At 48.5% G+C, this 23,405-nt stretch overlaps 1 protein-coding gene across 1 annotated transcript in view; it reads right to left on the reverse strand.

Annotated features, from left to right (window-relative positions):
- Nucleotides 1-23,405, reverse strand: part of PRKAR1B (protein kinase cAMP-dependent type I regulatory subunit beta) — a 108,553-nt gene that overhangs the window by 15,932 nt on the left and 69,216 nt on the right. Inside the window, exons 7-8 of the mRNA XM_063143646.1 lie at nucleotides 19,163-19,223; nucleotides 14,660-14,781 (exon numbers count right to left, since the gene is read on the reverse strand). Of these exons, the coding sequence (XP_062999716.1) occupies nucleotides 14,660-14,781; nucleotides 19,163-19,223 (183 nt within the window). The remainder of the gene's footprint in view (nucleotides 1-14,659; nucleotides 14,782-19,162; nucleotides 19,224-23,405) is intronic.

The following is a 23,405-nucleotide window of genomic DNA, read 5'->3' on the forward strand; positions in this document are numbered from 1 at the left end:
GAGGACTGTCGTTGCCTTGATCTCTCCCCACCATCAACTACCCAAGGTCCCAGTCTGGCACCATGTTTTGTTTTGTTTTTAATCATCTTCATCCCTCGTTATGAGGTAGGGTGACCATGTGTCCTCTTTTACAGCCCTCTTTAAAAGGTTTTCCAGAGGACGGTTCTCTGTTTTGAAGGCATCCTCCCTTTGAAGGGCTGTCCTTTATTCTGGTATAAAGATAAATCATAAGAAGAAACAGCTGGGTCTTGAAGTTGACCATCAATGGCAACTGGACAATGGTCTCAGCAGAGAAGCACATAGGCCGCCTGGGCACAATTTTCCACATGGTGAGATGTGCTGTGTTTCTATTTAAAATAAATATTGCTAAGTTTGCATCTATACGAATACATTAGCATATGTAAATGTTATGCAAATCCAAGTCCTCCCTTTGGGTGATGCATGTCCTCTTTTAAGGGGGGGTTCATAAGTGCCAATCTATTATGAGGACCACAAAGGTCCTACAAATCATCCATGTATATTTAGAAAATAAGATGCATTCCCTCAAGAGGAAGAAGAACAAAGAAAGCTCTTTCCTTCTCCCTCTCTCCATTTGGGACATGCACAGAAATAGCTGCAAGAATTGACACACAGAGAGAGAGAGAGAGAGAGAGAGATGCTTTTCAAAATGACGCTTCATCAAGACAGGAGAGCAGTAAAAACAACGGAGCCACAGGGCATTTCCGAGGGACCTGTGAAAGGGCAGGGTGAAAGCCCAGACATGGATCCACCCAACTGGCCATTAATCATCAGGAAATTCCTTCTCCTTGATCCTTCCCTTCCCTTTCCAAATTAGACTGAGGCAGAAAGTGCTTTTTTTAGAATCGCCCTGTGGAGTTCGTACAACCTGCATTGTTACCGTCGGGTATTTGGTTTGGTGTTCATCGCAATCAAGATTTGGTGCCAAGAAAAGCCAAGAATTCCATGATTAGCATATATTATGCAAGAGGTTCCCGCATGAAGGAGCAAAAGGGCTTCATCGGACACTTTCTCCCTAACCCTGGTTCGCATCTACCCTGCAGTCCTCCTTGGCCTCCTCACTTTGCCACCTCCGCCCCGTCGGGAATGTGGCCATGTGTCCTACGTTACAGAGGACAATCCTACATTTCAAGGGCTGTCGAAAGACAGTCCTCGATTTATGGACATCTTTTATTTGAAGGGCTGCCTGGTCCGAGGGTGGTTTAAAGATAAAGAGAGCCAGCATAGTGTCATAGCTAAAGTACTGGAGTGAGAGTTGGGAGATCCGGGTTCTAGTCCCTGGGTGACTTTGGGCCAGGCACAGACCCTCAGCCCAACCTACCTCACAGGGTTGTTGTTGTGAGGATGAAATGGAGAGGAGGAGGATTATGTATGCCGCCTTGGGTCCCTTGGAGGAAAAAAGTTGGGATATTAATGCAATAATAAATAAATAATAATAAATAAAAATAAAGAACCCTAAAACAGAAGAGCGTCAGGGGCCTTGAATGTGCTCATCCACAGTTTCCTGGACAGCAAACTGAGCAGCAGTACAGGTCACCTGGGCCTAATCTACACCAAGCAGGATATTGCACTATGAAAGCGGTATATAACAGGCAGGAGCCTCACTACTGCTTTATAGCAGTATTGAAATGCACTGACAACTGTTGGGGCCCATTGACACATACCATATACTGCTTTCATACCACTATAACCAGCTTAGTGTGGCTACTGTGTTTTATATACCACTTTCATAGTGCAATATCCTGGTTGGTGTAGATTGGGCCCTGGTCACAGCCTTTGGCACTAGGATGAGATCCATTATATCTTTATATAAATCCAGGACAGGCAACAAAAGCAGGACATAAGAACATCAAAACAGCCCTGCTGGATCAGACCAAGGGTCCACCTAGTCCAGCATTCTGTTCACACAGTGACCAACCAGCTGTCGACCCACAAGCAGGACATGAGTGCAACAACACCCTCCCACCCATGTTCCCTAGCAAATGGTGTATACAGGCTTACTGCCTCTGAAACTGGAGTTAGCATAGAGCCATCAGGACTCATTACCATTGACCGTCTTCTCGTCCATGAATTTGTCCAATTCTCTTTTAAAGACTTCCAAGCTGGTGGCCATTGCTACATCTCATGGTAGTGAATTCCATTTATCTGTCTTGAACCTCCCACCAATCGGCTTCATGGGATGATCCCATTGGGTTCTAATATGAGAGAGGAAGAAAAATGTCTCCCTACCGTTTTCCCTGCACACCATAGTATCACTATTAGTATTCAATCAAAGTACAAAATATTTTGCCAAGCAGCAGAAGAAATGAAGAAAAAAACCTGCCCTGAGGAGCATACAATCTGAGTTTCGATAGTGAGGAGAAAAGGAATGAGGAAAAGGAGCGGTAACGAGAACCAGTTCGAGACATGGAACTTCTTACTTAATAAACAAAAGATAACACTCACGATTAGAAAGAAAACACACACACACACACAACTGTTACTATTTTCTTTTTCATTTCCTGCTATATTTCCCCCGCACCATTTCGATAAGAAGTACGCCTTTAACTCTCGAGCCGCAACGACTTAGAATTCAACCTCAGTCGAGTTCACGCCTCGATTTGTTCACGCAGTCCTGCTTGTCAAACGGCCGTGGTGGGACAAGCGACAAGATGGCGAGGTTAATCCTTGCGAGAGGTAGATCAACCTGGTTTAAAAGGACAATCCATCGCCCAAAGAAGTTGATCCATCAGGAGCAGGACGACGACATCAGGTCAGCCATAAAAATGGCCTTCGGGTGTCAAGCCCAGAAGCCTCACTTGCAGTGCTGGCTCCAGATTTTGGAGTGCCCTGGGCAAGACACACCCTCATTATCTTCTTACTACCATTGTCATGAACTGCTTTTGCTCTGCCTCCTCTTCCTCATCATTGCTACCATTTCACTTCTAGGGAGGTTCTGTCTGTGTTTTGTGGATTCTCCGTCGTCTTTCATCCCCTTGATGGAACTCGAATTATTTTAGGGACGTCCGCGAATTTTGTTCCACTCGTGCTAATGCACATCAGCACTAATTCGCGTGAGGGCTAATTCGCACGTACTGAGTCACATTAGCGCAACTGCGCATTTGTGAAAAAAACCCAAAAGTTAAAAAAAGAAAGGGTCTGCAAGTCCGCAGAATCTGTGGGATTCGGAAAAAAGCCGGTCTGCTGCAACTTCTACAGGCCAGATTCATAGAAATCTGAACTCATGTGAATCCATTGGTGGGTTTGTCTGACTTCCCTACTTGCTTACTTCACAGGCAAAGAGGGAGGGAGGAAGCAAACAGTGGCGTCTCCTGCCCCTCCTTCTCACTGTTGTCTGGGCCAAACCGAGAGGCGAGTCAGCAAGCAGGGTGCAAGGTCAGTGAACAAGCCGGTTGGTGAAGAGGAGGCACAATTCCAGGGAGCTCTTGTCAGTGGGCCCCTGCTTGGGTGGAGGCCCTCAGCAAGTGCCCCTACATGCCGACCCTTGACGCCAGCTCTGATCACCTGAAAGGTGTTTTGGCCAAGAGAAACAGCGATCGGCTTCTGTGGGAGAACAACGGAATTCTCATGCGCCCTGATGCAGAGCTTTGGGTGTTGAGCCATGTGGCTTATCGCCAAGAAGACTCTGTTTTCCTCCTTCAGACATGCCAGTGGGACAAAGCCATAAAAGTTGCAGAAGGGGAGGACGGAGGGGGGGTGTTGCATTTTAAAGATTCCTGGGCCCGACAAAGCTTGCCATTCTCTTTGCTTTCTCTGTAGCCAGGAAATGTCCACTGAGTCGACATAAAAAGCAACCCGATAATGGCTTATTCATCGGCTCTTCATATTTGGAACTGACCTTAGCAGCTACCAGGCTCGGAGTGCAGGCACTGCAGAATGCTGCCTCCTCCCGAGTCTGCGAGACTGAAGGCAAAGGAAGAAAGAGAAGGCAAAATCAAAGGAGTGGGGGGGATTTAAAAGGTGGAGGCAGCGCAGAATGGTTTCGCTCAACCTCCCCCCAAAATGCCTTTCTGGAGAAAATCATTTTAAGCCAATAATGTTCCTCCCACAAGCCACCTGCCGCCCTGCGAAAACATTCAGCTGATAGCGCTGCGCAGAGACCGAAGGAGGGGGGAAACGCAGGCAGACATCGTAATGGAAGCCTCGGAAAGGGTGGCGAAACTGGCGTCTGGGCCATTCGCTGTGGTAGGTCAGGGCAGCGGTGCGCTGGCCGGAAGAAAAAGGAGACCTTTCCAGCAGGAGCGGAATGAGCCGTTTGAACAAAGGCATGCCGTCGAGCACAAGGGACGCGGTGCAGTTTTTGGGGTAGAAAGGAGACTTTGTGCCCTTGAAGCTGCGACAAAGAGGGTTCTCTCCGACAGGAAAGGGCAGACACTGCTTTCGATCAGGGACGAGGGATTGCGAAAGCCCCCTGCAAGGACATCGCTTCAGGCCTCTGGCCGAGAGACCTCTTCCTCCCTCTGCAGCCCTCTGGGCAGGGAGGAAGGTGTGTCCTGCATGGAAACGAAGCGGTCTGATAGGGGAGGAATGGAGCTCTCCAGTCTAGTAAATTTGGAGGGTGGGGGTGGGCGGTACGAGTAACTTTTTGGACGTTTTTAAAAGGCTGGCATTACGAGATATATATATATATATGTTGTCACCGTTTATTCGTTCACTCGCTTCCGACTCTTCGTGACTTCATGGACCAGCCCACGCCAGAGCTTTCTGTCCGCCGTCGCCACCCCTAGCTCCCCCAAGGTCAAGTCTGTCACCTCTAGAATATCATCCATCCATCTTGCCCTTGGTCGGCCCCTCTTCCTTTTGCCTTCCACTTTCCCTAGCATCAGCCTCTTCTCCAGGGTATCTTGTCTTCTCATTATGTGGCCAAAGTACGTCAGTTTTGCCTTTAATACCATTCCCTCAAGTGAGCAGTCCGGCTTTATTTCCTGGAGTATGGCCTGGTTTGATCTTCTTGCAGTCAGCAGAGAGCGTTGTGGCACCTTAAAGTCTTACAAATTTATTATGGCACTAGCGAATGGACCCAGCTTTGCACGGGGAGGAATAGACCATATCTTGATACAGCAAAGGCTACAAGCTGTCAAAGTGGGACATGTACACGTATCTCCTTTTATTATTATAGATAAGCTTCCATGGATCCCGTCCACTTTATGCCATAATAAACCCATCAAGTCTTCAAGGTGCCACAAGGCTCTGTTGTTTTTGCTCCTACAGACGAACCTGACTCCCCCTCTGGAAACTGTTACAATAGAATGCGACGCAGCATTAAAAGGAAGAGCATGGAATAAAGAACAAGACGGAAAACAAAGAGAAGAGGAAGGAAACAGAAGAGGTAAAACTCCTTCGAAGCTACAGCCGGATTTAAAAGGCCTGGAGGAATACAGAAAGGTTTGCCTGGTGCCAAAAAGACATTAAGAGAACCTCCCTGGGGAAGGCACTCTACCGTGGTGCCATGACTGGAAAGGCCCTTTTATTTGAAGCAACCTGCTGCATCACACCTGGACGGGAGGCTTCAGGATCTGAGCAGGGATGTTCACTTCTGCATGGATCCTTGTGACACAGCCCTTAGACCCCATGCCACTCCCTGCTTTATATGTGAATGGGGCAGATATGTGAAAAAGGCTTCAACGTGTCTCCATCGTGCCTGGGTCCAGTTCCAGCTGAGAGCCCCCTCCCTCCTGCTATCAACTGTCACTGCAGAGGCCACCAGTGAGGGAGGAAGCAGCAGCCAGGCACCTCTCCATCGTGCCTGGGTCCAGCTCCAGCTGAGAGCCCCCTCCCTCCTGCTACCAACGGTCACTGCAGAGGCCACCAGTGAGGGAGGAAGCAGCAGCCAGGCACCTCTCCATCGTGCCTGGGTCCTCCTACCAACTATCAACTGTCACTGCTGAACTTTGAAACTAAGAATGTGGTGCCTGAATTTGCTTTGCTTTTCCCCCTCCTCCTCCCTCCCAATCCCCTTTCCTTTTGTGTCATGTCTTTTAGATTATAAGTCTGTGGGCAGGGACTATCAAGAAATACTTTTGTGAGCCGCCGTGAGAGCCTTTTTTGGCTGAATGGCGGCATAAAAATGCTTAAATAAAAAAATAAATTGCCCCCGAACGACACAGGCTAATCCATTTCAGTACAGACAGAATAATAAAACCACACGTCTTGGCCGCCATGTACAAAACGGGAAGGGTCGGGAAAACCCGACATACGCGAAAATCAAATGATCTGTAAGACGCGACATTTGTCACGAGTGGATTCGCACTCGATTTGCACATCCGGATACATCACCTTTTCCCCCTTAGCTGTCAAAGGAGCCCACGGTGGGAACGGCTACGTTCCACCGTTGTTAGGAACACATCGGCATTTCCAGCGTAAACCTCAATTTTAAGGGGTTTATGAATCAGATGTTTTGGATTACATCTGGGTGAAGCTGAACTGTTTGGAGGAAGCTGTCGTTCCAGATGTGGACTTACAAACCAGCCGTCCTCATTTGTTGCACTACATGTTGAGGATGCCAAATAAATAAATAATAAAAAAAAGGAGGCTTTGGGAATTTAAAGGTTGCAGGATGAAATTATTTTATGCCATTTTGGCTCTTTTTTGTAATGTTGCCATATTGATGAGGGTAGTCCATGGATTGGAGAAATTTAGAATAAAGCCCAAATCTGGATGGGTAATCCATGTTTCACAGCGGGGTTCAGGAACCTCGGGCTTGAGGACAAAATCTGGCCATCAAGGGTCCCAATCTGGTATTTGATCAATTTTTTATTGGGGGATAGATTGCCCCAGGTCTCTGAAAAAGTGGCCCGCTTTGCTTTCAGAGCAGCAATTCTAAGGAGGAAATTCTGTAACAAGTTAAACTGTCTTGATGAGCAATCATTTTAGGTTTTATTATTGTTTAAAACTGATGTATATCTTGCTTTGGGGGTTGTTTGTTTTTATGTGTTTTGTTTATTGTAATGGCTTTTGCTACACAAATAAATTATTTACTTACAACCTGGCCCTTCAGGGCTCCAGGATGGCCCCGCCCCTTCCCCAGTCTCCACCCCCTTTCCTGTAGCCACACCCCTTTCCACAACCAACAATCGTTTCCTGGTTTACCCCGTTTCGTGCCGTTTTCTCTGCCAAAGTTTAGTTACTGGTAGTCAGAGCTTCAAGCTAAACTATGTTGGTATTTGGGGTATTTTCATCCCCATTCCTTTTGCCTTTGACTCCGCCCCTTTTTTGGCTCCACCCATTACTGGCAATCCGCCTCCAAGAACTTCTCCAAAACCGAATCTCAGCCTTGGACTGGAAGAGATCTTCCCCCCATCCCTCCCTTAACAAACTACAAAAACCAGATCTGATGTACAGAGAAACCTTCGGATGCGTGCACCTGTGTTTGCCAAATGCTGCCCCTTCTTCCTTTCCAACTTCTCGAAGCTCCCCCTATTCTTCTTCCCCTCTCTACCGAGGGCTGGAAACCATCCTCATATTCCAGTCACCGATTTGCTACCAAGTCGTTTCGCCGCTGCCACGCTGGGCGAATTTCAGTGGGGCGGACTTCTGATTGAAGTGCTGTCAGGGGACAGTCCTCGTTTGAAGAGCCGCCCAGTCCATGTCCAGTTTAAAGATAAAGAACCATAAGACGGGAGCAGCAGAGGGCTTGAAGCTGCTAATCCACAGTGGTCACCTGGACAGCGTCTTCTCCACTACGGAGAGATGTCTGATGGTGTTTCTGTTGAAATTATAGTAGACCCTGGAGCCTCGCCCCACCCCTGAAGATGCCCACTCCAATCAAGAGCGACACTGGGGAGAAAATTAAACCCTAAAAAAATAACGATACCACATAAGAATAGAAGGACGTAAGAACTGTCATGTTGGATCACATGGTGGCCAACCAGCCGCCCACGGCAAACGTACGAGAGCAGCAGAAGCACCCTCCCCCCTCCGACCCTATTAAAAATAAATTAACCCGGCAACCCCAAAAGGCCAAGGTTGGGAATCACTTCTCAGAACATAGGAATCGTCCCTGAGAACCCGGGGTCTCTCGGAGGCATCCACAGCTTCAGAGTTGTTTTTCGTTTGTTTTGCTTAATGCAAGGATCACTTTAGGGATCGCCGTGGGTCGGGGAGGGGGGAGTTTGTGAGCCACTAATGGGGCTGGCTCTGAACTGTTCCCAGAGTGGCCCTTTGCAACTCCTCCCAGACAACATTCGTCTCCCTAATTAATCATTAATCACGCTGTGTTTCTTCAAGAGATTATCCAGGGCGATAGCAAAGTGAGCCTAAGGTGGGCCTGACTCCATTAATCCCCGCAGAAGAGGTTTCTTCGGAAGTTCTCAGGCTCGGGCGGGCACAGTGTGTGTGTGTGTGTGTGTGTGTGTGTGTGTGTGTGTGTGTGTGTGTCAAAGGGGTGCCTCTCAGGTTAAAAAGTCAAGCAGGTCAGAGTGAGGATCGGTATCTTCCTTCCTTCCTTCCTTCCAAAGAGTGTTTGCCTCATGAACCTTCAAAAGCAGTCCTCACGGACCTCCAAAAGAGTGCGGGTTCAGGGGAAGGAGGTGCGTTCATCTGAAGAATCCCGGAGAGCTCGACTGGGACCTCAAGAGGGCCTGGAATTCTGCACCCCATGGATATTGATTTGAAATGACCAGCCAAATCTTAGTACGGAAGCCTCCTGGTACATTTCAATGCATCTGGAACATACCAATGTTTTGAGGCCCTCACTAAGATTACTCAGGAGGCAGCCTGTGGAAAACTGGGTCACTATAAATTTTGTGAAATAATTTGGCCTTGCTTTCTTGCTCTCTTTTTAATTGCATCCTGCTCCGTCTCTCTCTCTCTCTCTTCCTGATTTGCAAATTTAACGTGGTTGGAATGGTTTCCCATCAACGAGATGGCATTCAGCCCAACTGCTAATCCAGCGTGGTGAAGCCCTCGACATGCAACCGATATTGGGGAGGGGAGGGAGGCGTCCTCTCTCAGCATACTGAGTGGAGTTCCATGACATAACTCCAGACCATATATGGTGCTTGCAGATGATAACTAGAGCCAAAGGATCTGATACGGGCAGGGGGGTGGAAACGTGGGAGCTGAAAAATCCAGGACGGCCTGCCACAGCTGTGGGTTTGAGCATTTTCGGGCAACTGAATCAGACCGACTCCCTCCTAAGATACCGTGCTGCTCAAGTCAGGCTTGGGGAAGATGCAGGGTGGAGCCCTTGGCAAACCTTCCCCTCCATGTCTCTACAGATTGCTTCCCTAAAGGCTTAGCTCCTTAGCTTCAAAGAGTAGTCCCCACTAGGGTTGAACCTCGGGGCCAAGATCCAGGATCCCTTAACCTGGGGTGTGGGTGGAGAGGGCAAAGGAAGCAATCATTTATTCATTGATTATATTTCTATACCGACCCATAGAAGCTGTCTGGGAGGCTGGCAAAACTTGAAAACATTAAAAATACATTGCACAAAGTCCAAAAGCATTTACATAAAAAGATATAAACAGACAGCACACACAGAAACAACAGCTATCTAAAAAAAATGTTTTTAAGAACATAAGAAGAGTCATGCTCAAGTTACAGGAAACCAGATTCCGGCTGGACATCAGGAAAAACTTCCTGACTGTTCGAGAAGTATGACAATGGAACCAATGACCTAGGGTAGGGAGGTTGTGGGCTCTCTCACCCTAGAGGCATTCAACAGGCAGATAGACAACCACCTGTCAGGAATACTTTAAGGTGGATCCCTGCATTGAGCAGGGGGTTAGACTCAATGGCCTTATAGGCCCCTTCCAACTCTACTATTCTATGATTTTATGCTGGATCAGACCAAGGATCCATCTAGTTCAGCAGTTCAGTGCAGTGGCAGAGCCACCGGAGAGCAATCAGAGAACCATTCCCACTGCGTCTGGATCCCTATTCAATGCCCTGCCTTAATTCAGCGCTTATTGTTCAAGACATTAGGGTGTGCCTGAGCACATCAGGCACACCCCTTGTGCATGCCTCTGAGCAGGTGCCTAATCCCTGAGCTATGGCTACTCCCTCCCCATCCCCCTATGGACTGAGGAAGACAGTAGCCTTTGACCATCCCAGCACACCAGAACCCCAAGGCTTAAGGAATTAAGCATGTTGGATCAATAATAATAATAATAATAATAATAATAATAATTTATTTCTTACCCGCCTCTCCAACAGGCCTTCAATTTATTTATTTATTTATTTATTGCATTTTTATACCACCCAATAGCCGAAGCTCCCTGGGCGGTTCATATGGCTCCTGTCCCGAAGAGTTGACAATGATCACCTTGTGGCAGGGAAACAGCAGACATGTGGACAAATGTCAGACATGTCAGAATCAGGGCCGGCGCTTCCATAGAGGCAACTCAGGCAGCCGCCTAGAGCGCCAAGGTAAGGGGGGCGCTGAACGCCGCACCCGGAAGCCGCTCTCCCACACCGGCTCTGAGAGGGCGGCTTCTGGGCGCGCCGTTCCGAAGCTGCCCACCCGCCTCAGTGTCCTGGCTTCGCTTCGGCTGGGTGGGCACCGAAGCGAAGCCAGAACACTGGGGAAGGGGGGTGGGCAGGGGGCTTCGGAACGGCGTGCCCAGAAGTCGCTCACCCAGAGCGGCTTCCGGCAAGGCGAGCCATTCCAAAGCCGCTCCCCTGCCCCAGTGTTCTGGCTTCGCTTCGGCTGGGCAGGCGAGATGGTGCCCCGCGCCCAGGTACGCTGGGATGGGTGGGTAGGTGAAAGCAGCTCACCTGCCTAGGGTGCAAAATAGTCTGGCACCGGCCCTGGTCAGAATGCCATTGACTCTTCACTAAAACTATATGTGGGATTGCATTATAACCAAACTGGAGACCCAGCTAAATACACAGCCTGCCTCTTTAAGGCAAGTACCTTTTTTAAAAAAAAAAACCAATACAGTTCGGTTTAGATGAAATCAGACAGGCAAACGCTCCCGAGCATTATGTACACAGCGGTGAGAGTTTATATGATATGGCTGCAAATTTGTTTTTGGGGAACTGTGCATCTGTTACGAGGTTCCCTTGCCAAAATGTAATTCTTTATGGCAACAAGCGTTGCACGGCGCTTAAGGTCCCGCACCTCTGTGCCAGGAATTTCAAACGGGATAATTCCATGACCTTGAAAATCCAGCAGATGCATTCCACATCTGCCCAGGCTGGGAAAGCCTGATGCTGTTGTGTGAAAAGCAGGGTGGGAAAGGAGATCTCAGAAAATGTCTGGAGGCAGAAGAATCCGTTGATTTGGTAGGGTTTGGGTTTTAGATCGTTCACCCTCCAGTCTTCACAAACCAAACCATGCAATCCTGCAAACATTCGAAACACAAGGAACTGCCTTATACCAGGGTGGACAACGTATTGATCAAGCTCATTACTGCCTATTCTGAGTGGCAGAAGCTTTTCCAGGTCTCAGGTAGACAAATTCTTGGAGGAGAAGACTCTAAGTGGCTACTGGTCCTGATGCCTCCATGCTGTCAAAGGCAGTATGACCATGTACACCAGTTGCTGGGGGACATGATTGGGAGGATCCTGTCCTGTTCGTGTCCTGCTTGTGGGATTCCAGCTTGTTGACTACTCTGTGAACAGAATGCTGGACCAGATAGACCCTTGGTTTGATCTAGCAAGGCTCTTCTTAGGTGCTTATGTCTTTAGACCATCATCAGTAGCTACTTTAGATTTCAAAAAAGTCCCTGCCCCAAATAGGGAGGGGGTTTAATCCCAAAGGAATTAATTCCATAGCAAAGCTAGCAAAGGGGCGTTATCGCCAATTACAGATGTGCAGAATGGTCCCTGTGCTTATCTCGTGTACAGTTGAGCTTTGCATAGATAACTCGCAGGCTTCCATTTCATGGCTTTTTAGCACCATTGTTTACCCGTGTTTTTTCTTTCTTTGTTTCTCTACCCATCGAGATACATGTCCACCAATTGGGAATATAGCCCTTTCATGCTTCTGATAAGGTGGGCTCTACTCCGTTAATACAATTGTCTTTAAGATGCTCCTCATCCTTTTTACTTTAACCAAGGAGGATGCATCTCCTACCCCCACCCACCCACCCCCAGCAACACATACACTTTTTCTATTGTCCTTTGGCCACCAGAAAGCCCAGTGGGTGTAGTGCTCAGAATGGCGGGACACGGGGAGCCGTGGTCTAGTTTCTGCTCAGTTGTGAAGTTCACTGGTTGAGCCAGTCACTGACTCTCAGCCTAACCTACCTCACAGGGTTGTTGTTGAGGATCAAATGGAGAGAAGGAGGACCATGTCAGCCATCTTAGAGGAAAGGTGGGAATATGAAGGCGTTGTACAGCGCCCAGAGAACTGTGGTTATTTGGAGGTACAACTCAAATAACTCAAATAACTCAAATCAGTGGGTGGATCTCCTGCTCTGCATGCAGAAGGCCCCAGGTTCAAGCTCCAGCATCTCCAGGTAAGGCTAGGAAAGGGTCCTGCCTGAAACCTTGCAGAGCGGCACTCCAATCTGGGACAACAATACTGGGCTGGATGGACCCATGTTTTGACTCAGTCTAAGGCTGAATGGTGGGAGATTCACGACAGATAAAAGAAGGACTTCTTCACACAGTGCATGGTCAAACTAAGGAATTCGATACCACAAGACGTAGTGAAGGCCACCACTTTGGATGGCTTAAAAGGGGAGTTAGACAAATCCCTGGAGGAGAAGGCTATAATAGCTACTAGTCCTGATGGCTATTATGTCTTATCTCCAGAATCATGCATGGTGTGGAGAAAGTGGATGGGGAGACCTTTTTCTCCCTCTCCCATAATACTACAGCCCAATGCGGTCATCCCATGAAGGTGATTGGTGGGAGCTTCAGGAGAGATAAAAGGGAGTTCCTCTTAGCACAACACATAAACTGTGGAATTCACTACCACTAGATATAGTGATAGCCACCAATTTGGATGGCTTTAAAAGGGGGGCTGGATAAATTCCTGGAAGAGAACGATATTATCAATGGCTACTAGTCCTGATGTCTATAGGCTACCTGCAGTAGCAGAGGGAGTATGCCTATGTACATCAAATGCTGGGGAACATGGGCAGGAGGGTGCTGTTGCACTCCTGCTCTGCTTGTGGGTTTCCCGGGGGCAGCCGGTTGGCCACCGTGTGAACAGAATGCTGGACTAGATGGGCCCTTGGTCCAATCCAGCATGGCTGTTCTTATGTTTCTTACCACGGCCATGCTGGTGGCTCTATCTGGTGGCAATTTTAGCCCAAAATCTCCAGAGGGCACCGCGTTGCCAATCCTTGATCTAGGCCCTTAAACATCCAAAGCAACACCTTGAATTGGCTCCGGTTCCCTCCCGAGTCCAATGAAGTCAACGAGCAATGATATGCTTGATACAGCTTGTTGCTCGGTCCTGTTAAAAGCACATTCTGGTTCCGCTGTAGCTTCTGGGCGCTTTCCAAGGGCAGTTCCACAGAGACAGCACCATGGTAATTTAGTTGTAATGAAGAGAACAATGACGGTGGCGTCAAGCGAATCCTTCCTTCTAACAACCTTGTTGTCAGCTGATACCAACACTGATGCATTCACACACAAACACACACACACACACACCACCTCTCCCATTCCATCCGTTTCGCCACAGCATCCCTTAAATTACAGAACGACAACTCAGCGTGATACAATCCAGTAAAAGGGAATGCAGCGCTTTTTAATTCTGACAAGTGGTATTTGCATAGGTGGGGCTCCCTTATTTCTAAATGGTTTCACACCCACCCACCCCACCTCACCTCACTCCATCTCCAGACACCTCTGCATTTCAATCTAGCCCACTGCTTGGAAACAACAGGGGGGGGCAGGTATAGAGATAAGTCAGAGGCAAGAAAGCCCCCACCCCACCCCCCTGCTGTTTCGGCACAGAGTGCTAAATTCTCCAGCTATGTTACGGCTGTAAATCCCCATGAAACGAGGTTTTAAATTGCAGCCCCAAACTGTGATGAGAACCAAAACTGCGGGATGGCGGAGTCAGTGAGCGTAGCTGCCCTACAAGATTTAAATGGGTTTACCAGTCCTTCCCTCTCTGTGGGGAACCCTGGGAATTGCAGTTCTGTGGGGGAGGGGGATTCGGTTTCTCTCCGAGAGACTTCTCAAGGGGGCAAGCAAGTGATTTCCACCATCACCCAGATTTTCCAAGCACCCATCCAAACCTCATATTGTCCTGTTTTTGTGCATTTTTCCATTCTTTTTCATTATTATTATTATTATTAGTAGTAGTAGTAGTAGTATCCCGCCTTTTGCCCAATACTGGGCCTCAAGGTGGCCTTACAAAATTTAAAACATATACATTGTAAACCTAGGAAAAGAAATGTACAAAAATTAAAATTAAAAAAATACAATATTAAAACATTAAATGTTCAAAACACACGACAATTTAAAGGCCTTAACAGAGATGGAGGACCAGATTATTCTCCAAAGACCTGTCGGAACAAACAAGTTTTTGCCTGCTTCCAAAAGCCCATCAAGGAGGGAGCCAGCCTAGCTTCCCCGGGAAGAGAGTTCCAGAGCACCGGAGCAGCCACCGAGAAGGCCCTCTCCCGTGTTCCCACCAAGCGCGCCTGTGAAGATGGCGGGACTGAAAGAAGGGCTTCTCCAGAAGATCTCAAAGATGGCGATTACACGTTTGTGGCGAGAAAGTCAGACTTACCTCTGTGATGATGAAAAAGTCATCCCCTGGCTGTCCCTGAACAACAATTTTCTCTCCGTCTTCAAACTGGACGGGTTCTAGTGCATCGGCCACGGTCAGTCGCTCCCACTTATCCAGCGATCCTGAAATAGGAAATGAGCCCGAAGAGGGGTTTCAGCACACCTGCTCTGCTAGTCGCTTTGCCTCTAACAACTTGGCAGAACGTCTTGGCAAACATGGAGCAAAGCCCATCCAGCCTCCCCACCTTCAAAGTGGTGGATTCGTCTGGGGAAAGTCGCATGCCTTTGGGCAGAAAAGACCCGTAACTTTTGCAAGCTGTGGAAGCGTCGGCCTTCAAACCTGATGGAATTTGGGAATCTGATAACTGACAGAACAGTCCTCCGTTTAGGGTCGCCATAGTCTGAATCCACAAAACCGGGACAATTTGTGGGGTGGGGGTTTAGGATTTTTCTTTAAAAAACTGAGCAATATGTAAACGTCTAGGGAAAGAAAGAAAGCTATCTAAGCTTTAGTTATCTAACACTGCAATCCTATGTGTGTCTACTCAGAAACAAATCCTATTAAGTTAAATAGGACTTATTCCCAGGTAAGTATGCATAGGATTGCAGCCTAAAGTACTTAAGCACCTGGAAATAAATAATAGGCAAAGGACAGTTTAAGCAAACAAACAGGGAAAAAATGACACTAAGTTACATTTCTCCACTAGATCTCAAAAGCTAGAGGAGACTTCAATATGGAGACTTGCACTCCACTGAGCAGGCTCAAGGCACCATTTCGGAGGTTGGAATTTCTCCAGCCGGCTGGAACAGGAATCCTGGATTCTTGACTGACTGGCCGGGACATTTTGGAAATGCTTGGAAACCGTGTCATTCCCAGTGTTCCGGGACATATGGCAACCCTACTTCCATTGCAACTAGGGCTCCTTGGGGCAATATTATCTCAAAAGCCATGCTGGATGGGGCTGTTGGAGTCCATCAACGTCTGGAGGGCCACAGGTTGCCTATAACAGGTTTCTGCAACCTGGCACCCTCCGGATGCGATGGGGAGCAATTCCAATCACTCCCAGCCAATAGGCTCATTTAGGCTGGGGCTGATGGGTGTCAAAGTCCAAGACATCTGGAAGACAACACATTGGGGAAGGCTGTCCTCTACTGAGCATGGCTGTGCTGCTCCAATGACTCACTAGCTCAGGCGTCAAGGGTAAGGGAATCCTCCTGCAAAATTCTCCATTGGTGAAACCATGGAAGCCAAACAACAACAAGTCCCATGAAGCTTTTGCAAGAGTCCATAGCCCTGGACTGTGTCCTAACTCTCTTTGAAATCCTATGGTGCAGAAATCCAAGTTCAGGGCAACTGTATAACTTATACGGTGTTATGCAAATCCATCTTCAAAGATGTATTTTCCGGTGTATAAGATGACTGGTCGTATAAGACGACCCCCAACTTTTGAGAAGATCTTCCTGGGTTAAAAAGTCATCTTATACTGTGCGTATAAGACGACCCCCAACTTTTGAGAAGATTTTCCTGGGTTAAAAAGTAGTCTTATATGCCAGAAAATACAGTATATTTTTTACCCTTTGAATTTGATTTTCAAATGATATGTTGATATAATTGTGCAGGTGCAAAGATCGTTAACACGTTCGCCGTGATTTGCCATAATTGGCACTCTTCATCTAGCTTGGAAAATAAGCTGCAGAGAAGGTACGTTTCGGCATTCTGGGTGCTTCATAAATAAGTGGATGATTTCCCAGACCTTTTCCTAAGCGCTGCAAATGTAATTGCAGATTCTCCTGTCAAGATCTATGAAGACGTTCAAGTACATTGCTTGCCACCTTTCCACCCCACCCCACCCCTGAAAGTAAGAAGCATGTGTCTGCTGAAACAGCAAGGGAATATCACCTAATGTGTAGGGTAATCATGTGTCCGGCTTCACAGAGGACAGCCGTCCCATTGAAAAACTGCAAGAGGACAGTCCTCTGTTTGAAGGCATCCTCTATTGAAGGACTTTCCAGTCCAGGTTAAAGAGAAAGAACCCAAAGGAGGGAGAACAAAGCAGGGACCTTGAAGTTGTCCATCCACAGTTAGCACTTGGACAGCAGACTCAGCAGACACATTGGTCACCTAGTCACTGTCTACTGCACTATAGTGAGGTGTCTCCTAGTTGTGAGACTCTGCATTAGAGTCAGCATCCAGCAGGGTTGGACCACTAGAAGACTAGGCTCTGTCATCCTCCTTAAGGCCTTGGTTGACTTCAGTTCTTTGCTGAGACAACAGCTCCTTATAGGAGGATAGTCCGGCCAGCACTTCTTGCAGTGGGCTTTCCAAGGTCCTGACGTGATTCCTGCCCTGACTACCTTGCTTAACACGACCCAGAACAGACAGTAAGTTGTGTGGACGCACCTACAAAGGGCAGAGTTCTGCATTTGGCACATGGGCCAAAAGTTCCTCACCCCTCCAATAAAGAGTTCCCAGGTACTAGAGTAACTTCATCTACCTAGCAGTCCAAGGCCCTCATTGACAGGAAGGACTATATAAAGGCTTCCTGTTCAGGTGGAGTCTGACTATTTGCCTAGGCAAAAGTCGTTCATGGCTCTGGCTTCCTACTCTTGGCTTGGTTTCTAGCTCTGACTTGACTACTCCACCCCCAGCTCCAACTCCTGGCTTCCCCTTGATGACTATCTATGGCAAAACATGGATGCCACGCAGCTTAGATGGACCTTGGTCTGCTCCATGCTTTGCACAACACCCATTCACTTTGGCAGAGTTTACGCACAAGAGCTTTCTGGCGGATTGTGCCTCTTGCAATGGTCACATTCAACAAAGCTGAAGCAAACAAAATTCCAAGCACAACTAGACACTAAATCAGCTTTCCCCAGTCTGTGTTTTCCAGATGCATCGGGGTGGAATGCCCGTCACTCTCAGCCAACATGGCTGTAGGGTACCAGGTTGGGGAAGGCTACACTGAACCACCATTTGATGCACGCAAGATGAGGTTACGAAAGACATCGTAAGCAAGAAGTGTGTCAACCCACTTTTGGGCAGCGTTACATGTGCATTAAAGGTGTGTCCAGTTCTGGGCTCCACAATTCAAGAAGGACGCAGACAAGCTGGAGGGCAACCAGGATGATCAGGGGTCTGGAAACAAAGCCCTATGAAGAGAGAATGAAAGAACTGGGCATGGTTAGCCTGGAGAAGAGAAGATGGAGGGGAGACAGGTCAGGACTCTTCAAATACTTGAAAGGTTGTCACACAGAGGAGGGCCGGGATCTCTTCTCGATCCTCCCAGAGTGCAGGACACGGAATCATGGGCTCAAGTTACAGGAAGCCAGATTCCAGCTGGACATCAGGAAAAATTTCCTGACTGTTAGAGCAGTACGACAATGGAACCAGTTACCTAGGGAGGTTGTGGGCTCTCCCAAACTAGAGGCCTTCAAGAGGCAGCTGGACCACCACCTGTCAAGTATGCTTTAGGGTGGATTCCTGCATTAAGCAGGGGGTTGGACTCGATGGCCTTATAGGCCCCTTCCAACTCTATTATTCTATGATTCTATGATTCTAAGAAGAATTGCTTTCGTCTGGAAAAAAATAATTTCTCACCTGTCAGGTGGAAAGCCTATGAGTTCACGGCACTCCCCGTCTTTCCAACTACCCACATGAGAAATGTTTGCAAGGATTATCAGAGCAGTGGAGGAAAATGCCAACTCAACTCTTCCAGGAAGGGTTGTACTTATACAGCACTCCACCCTGTGATATGTGAGGGGGAAGAGAAAAACATGGCTCTCAATCCATGGGAGGGGGGGGGCTTGTTTTCTTAATACCTGGTTCCATTCCTCTTTTCATCCCTTTCTTTAGGAAGAGACAGCCATGAAGACGCTACAGTGAAGTCTTGGTATTCCATCGCTAGCATTGTCAACATCTTGTCAAAGGTTAAAAATAACTGTTTCTATCCCATGTGCTCCACCCCGATAAACTGATGCAGGAAAGGAGTGGGGAGTGTTCTATGACAGCCTTTTAGAATGGGTGAAAATTGCCCAAAAGCAGGGAAATCAACAAACGCTAGCTGGGCTGCATTGGTATATCCATGGTGCGGATAGCTCCTTTAGAGTTTCTGACTGGTTCATAGAAACCCAGAGTGGATTCACCGCCCCACTGGCATCAGAGCCACCAGCCTGGTGGGCCAGTTTGGCCCTCGGGCCTCAGGTTCTGCACCCCTGATGTATGGGCTTTATGGATATTTTCTGGGTGCTTTTTGTGCTTTTTTATATTGTATTTTGTGCCTGTGTTTTTAGATGGTTGGTTGTTTTACTATGCTCTTCATGGTTTTAATTTTTGTGAACCACCCAGAGAGCTTCGGCTATTGGGCAGTATAAAAATGTAATAAATAAATAAATATGCTTGGTTTTACTGTTTAACCAGGGTGCGTTTTGCATTAATGCAAAGCAAACAACTTGAAGAAAGAAAGATGGGGAGGGGGGAACCCGAAGGAAGAAAAAGCAAACGCACCCAAAATGGAAACCTTGCTGAGGAATTCTTCGTACATCTTCCGCTTTCTCAGTGTGCTTCCCTGAGTAAGAAAGAGAAAAAAAGGAGAACGTTAAGGCTGTAAGAGCAACCTGGTGGAGTCAGTCTCAAAAGGCCATGTCCCCTAGAGCTCTGCCTCCAATAATGACCAGCCAGAAGATGCCTCTTGATAGAAATAGCCAGCCATTCTGGTTTGCCCCTGAGCACCTGTGACAGAGAGGGAATCTACATGTAGTACTGAAGGCGTTTGATACCTCGTGCATTTGGTGATGCATTTGATACCTATCTGGTGATGCATCTGATACCTCGTGCATTTGGTGAAGCATTTTTCATCTTGAGCGATTCCACCAGCTTCTACAAAAGCACACTGACTCCATGAGTGAATCTGGCCCCTGCTTTATTTCCCACACACACACCTACAAAGTCTAAGCAGAAGCATCTACCAATTAATTGCTCAATTACATTTCCTCGTTATCCCCTAAAAGTTAGCCAAGCTTGTAATTAACATGAAAAGGAAGCCGTTCTGTGGACACTGGGAACAGAACCCATTGCCTCGTTTCCCGTCTTGTATATGTCTTTCTTTCTCCCTGAGGGAAAGGCTGGGATATAATTTTATTTATGATGCAACACAAAAAGCTTCGTTGTGCTTATGTATGGGATGGGCCAGCCCAAACATTAGGCAGAGCAAGAGCCAGTGTGGCGTAGTGGCTAAAGTGTCGGACTGGGAGTCGGGAGATCCGGGTTCTAGTCCCCCACTCGGTCATGGAAACCCACTGGGTGACTTTGGGCCAGTCACAGACTCTCAGCCCAGCCTACCTCACAGGGTTGTTGTGAGGATAAAATGGAGAGGAGGAGGATTATGTACGCCGCCTTGGGTTCCTTGGAGGAAAAAAGGTGGGATATAAATGTAATAAATAAATAAATAAATAAATAAAGACCGCCGACTGAGGCAGCAAGTAGCAGAAAGTTGTTAAGACGCCCACCCTGCACCCCTAAATCAAACCCTGTCCCATCACCAATGCTGAAGTAAGATTCAGTGGCCAGTCCGGTTGGCTTCCATACATGGAATGGGGGTGGCGCAATTGGTCCTTTGCCCTGGCAACAAAATGTGCATTCCTGTGCATGGAATAAGTTAGGGCTGTGCACCCCCTCCCCGAACCGCTTCAGATCCTGATCCGAAGCGAGATCCGGAGGTCCGGATCGATATTCGGATACCATTTCCCCCCCCTTCCCCATTTACTTGCCTCCGCAGCGGGCGGCGGAGGCAGGTAAGTGGGGAAGGGGGAACAAAATGGCAGCAGTGGATGGCGGAGCCAGGTAAGCCCCCCTCCCCCCTCCCCCACTTACCTGGCTCCGTCATCCGCCGCTGACGCAGTCTGTGTGGCAGCTTCAACTGCCGCTCAGGCCTAAGGCCTGTTTCTGGCCTTAGGCCTGGGCTGCAGTTGAAGTCGCTGCACGGACCGCGGTGGACGACGGACCCAGGTAAGCCCCCCTCCCCACTTACCTGACTCTGCCACTGTCACCACACAGACCGTGGTGGTGGACGGGAGAGCCAGGTAAGCTCCCCTCCCCACTTACCTGGCTCCGAAGCTTCAGAACGGTTCAAATCGCTTCAGACCGTTCCGAACTGCTTCGGGCCGAACCGGACCTCCCCTGATCTGATCCGGAACCAGGCTTCGGAGTTTCAGATTGGCCCGCTCTGCTTCAGATCCAGGGATCCGTAACGGAGCGGAGCACACCTCTAGAATAAGTGTTTCTTTGCAATCCTAGAAGGGACTGCAAGAAATACGACAATGAGTATGATAATATGAACAGCTGCTGCTGGAAGGGAGGGCTTTACAGTCATGTGGCCCTAAAGTTGTAGAATGAGGCACGCACACACACACACACACACACACACACGGACTGAATGATCCCCCTCCTCTCCCTGTGAGGTAGGTTAGGTGGAGAGTCAGTGACTGGCCCAAAACCATGCAGTGAGCTTCAGAGCCAAGTGGGGACTTGAACCCATGTCTCCTGAGGCCTAGTCCAACACTCTAACCACTACACCACACTGTCTCCCCCCCCCCCCCTTAACATCTATGGTTTCTTCGTTGTTGTTTTTCTGGTTAAAGCGAGACCATTGATGCACGGGACTGGTTTGCACGGTCCATTTAATTAAGAGGGATTTTGTTTGGGGAGTGGGTGATACATTCTCCAGGCCGTGGGGAACCCGCATTTCCTTTCCCTTCCCAGCAGCTGGAAAGCAACCTCGTCGCGATCCATACCTTGCTGTGCACAGTTCGACTGGTTAACTCCGAGGCCTCTTAGATCAGCAATCAATGGTCGAATCGATTCACCACACTGATTAGCCGGTTCAAGCTTGCCATCTTACCGCCCAGCTGTACAAAATCGCTTCCCGGCCCTCTCTCTCCCCGGCTTTGCACCTGTCGGCCCACGCTTCGGAGGCCCCGAGACTTAGCAGAGGGCTGACATGTTAATCTTGCAAGGATCGGAGAAGCCAGAGTGGCGCTTAGTCATGAGCTGGATGGCGAAGCCATAAACAAACAGCCGTGTTTGCTTGTAACAGGACCGGTGGAGGAAGGAGAGGCCATTTGTCTTGACTTCCTCACAAGGAAAGGGTGCCGATCCACTCAGGGAGGAGACAAGGAAGTGGACAGTGAGTACAGAAGACACCCTCACATATACTAATTGGAAACTGGTTCTCTGAGTGGTTTTCCGTCTGTAGTCCAACCAGTACTAGTCCTAGAGGTACTGCCAGCTCCAGGTTTTGATGAGGCCCGCTCCGCTGGAGAACGTACCTCCTTGTTGCAACTGCTTGCTTGTTTGCTAAAGAAAGAGGCAAGGAATAATGGCATCTATGGCTCCTCCTCCTCCTCACCACCTTCATGGCCTTGGACAGACTGAGAGGCAGGCGGACAGGCAGGCTGCAGCGGGGAAGAGAAGGAGCAACTCCCAGGGGCTTTGGTCAATGGGCCTCTGGCAGAGCATGGACCCCCTCGGCAAGTGCCCAGCTATGCTGACCACTGACGCTGGCCCTGGGGAGATAGCATGCTTAAGGGGACCCCAAGGTTTGCAGAAATGCAAAGGAAATTCTTGAGGCCAGTGGAAACCCAACAGGATTTAAAAAAAACCAAAACTCAAAAGACTGTCTAGTGGAGGAGAGGGAATCGGAAAAGAGGGAAGAGGAAGGGAATGGAATATTCTGGAAGACAAGATGGCTGGCTTTGGCTGGAAGCCTGAATAGGAGCATGCTCTGATGCTACACACAATAATAATAATAATAATAATAACAACAACAACAACAACAACAACAACTAAAAGGAAGTACTTCACACAGCACATAGTTAAATTATAGAACTCACTACCACAAGATGTGGTGATGGCCACCAATCTGGATGGCTTTAAAAGGGGGTTGGATAAGTTCCTGGAGGCAAAGGCTATCCATGGCTACTAGCCCTGATGGTTGTGTGCTATCTCCAGTATTTGAGGCAATAAGCCTGTGTGCACCAGTTGCTGGGGAACATGGGAGGGAGGGTGCTGTTGCACCATGTCCTGCTTGTTCATCCCTGGCCGATGGCTGGTTGGCCACTGTGTGAACAGAGTGCTGGACTAGATGGACCCTCCATCTGACCCAGCAGGACACTTCTGATGTTCTTATATAACAACAACAACAGGCATTTCAACCTTTTAAAATGAGGGGAGAATGTGCAATAGCTGGGAAACTACCCAACGATTGGAGGTTGGGGGGAAACGGTATGGCCTTCCGGGGAATCCAAGAGGGCGGATTGTGGCCCTCCAGAAGGCTGGGATTGGGACCCCCTCCCAGAAGGCAGACTAGGCCCTAAGCCTGCAGTCCTGCTCCTCTCCCCCCCTCCCCAGTTTAAATGGAAGAGCCAAGAATGGAACTTGCACAAAGCAGCTGTTATTTCACCGAGCAACAGGCTTGGTAAAGTAAGTGCTGCGTAAACATGCTGAGCGCGCTCTGGGCCGATTTCCTTCGGAGTTTGCTGTGATCAGCCCCGGCCTGCCGTGACCCTCCTCTGACCTCCCCGTCAGATGAACCTGGCCCCTTCCCCTGGAGGATGCCGCAGGCCTGGAAACGCTAGACGTTACGACAACAAAGCCTCGCCAAAAACTGACAGCTCAGCGTGGGACAGTGATCGGAACGCTGGACACCATCCATCCGTCCGTGTCGTCCCACGGCAACCAGGGCAGAGAGTGC

The sequence above is a fragment of the Elgaria multicarinata genome, chromosome 17 (genome assembly GCF_023053635.1).
Source record: "Elgaria multicarinata webbii isolate HBS135686 ecotype San Diego chromosome 17, rElgMul1.1.pri, whole genome shotgun sequence".
Taxonomy (NCBI): domain Eukaryota; kingdom Metazoa; phylum Chordata; class Lepidosauria; order Squamata; family Anguidae; genus Elgaria; species Elgaria multicarinata.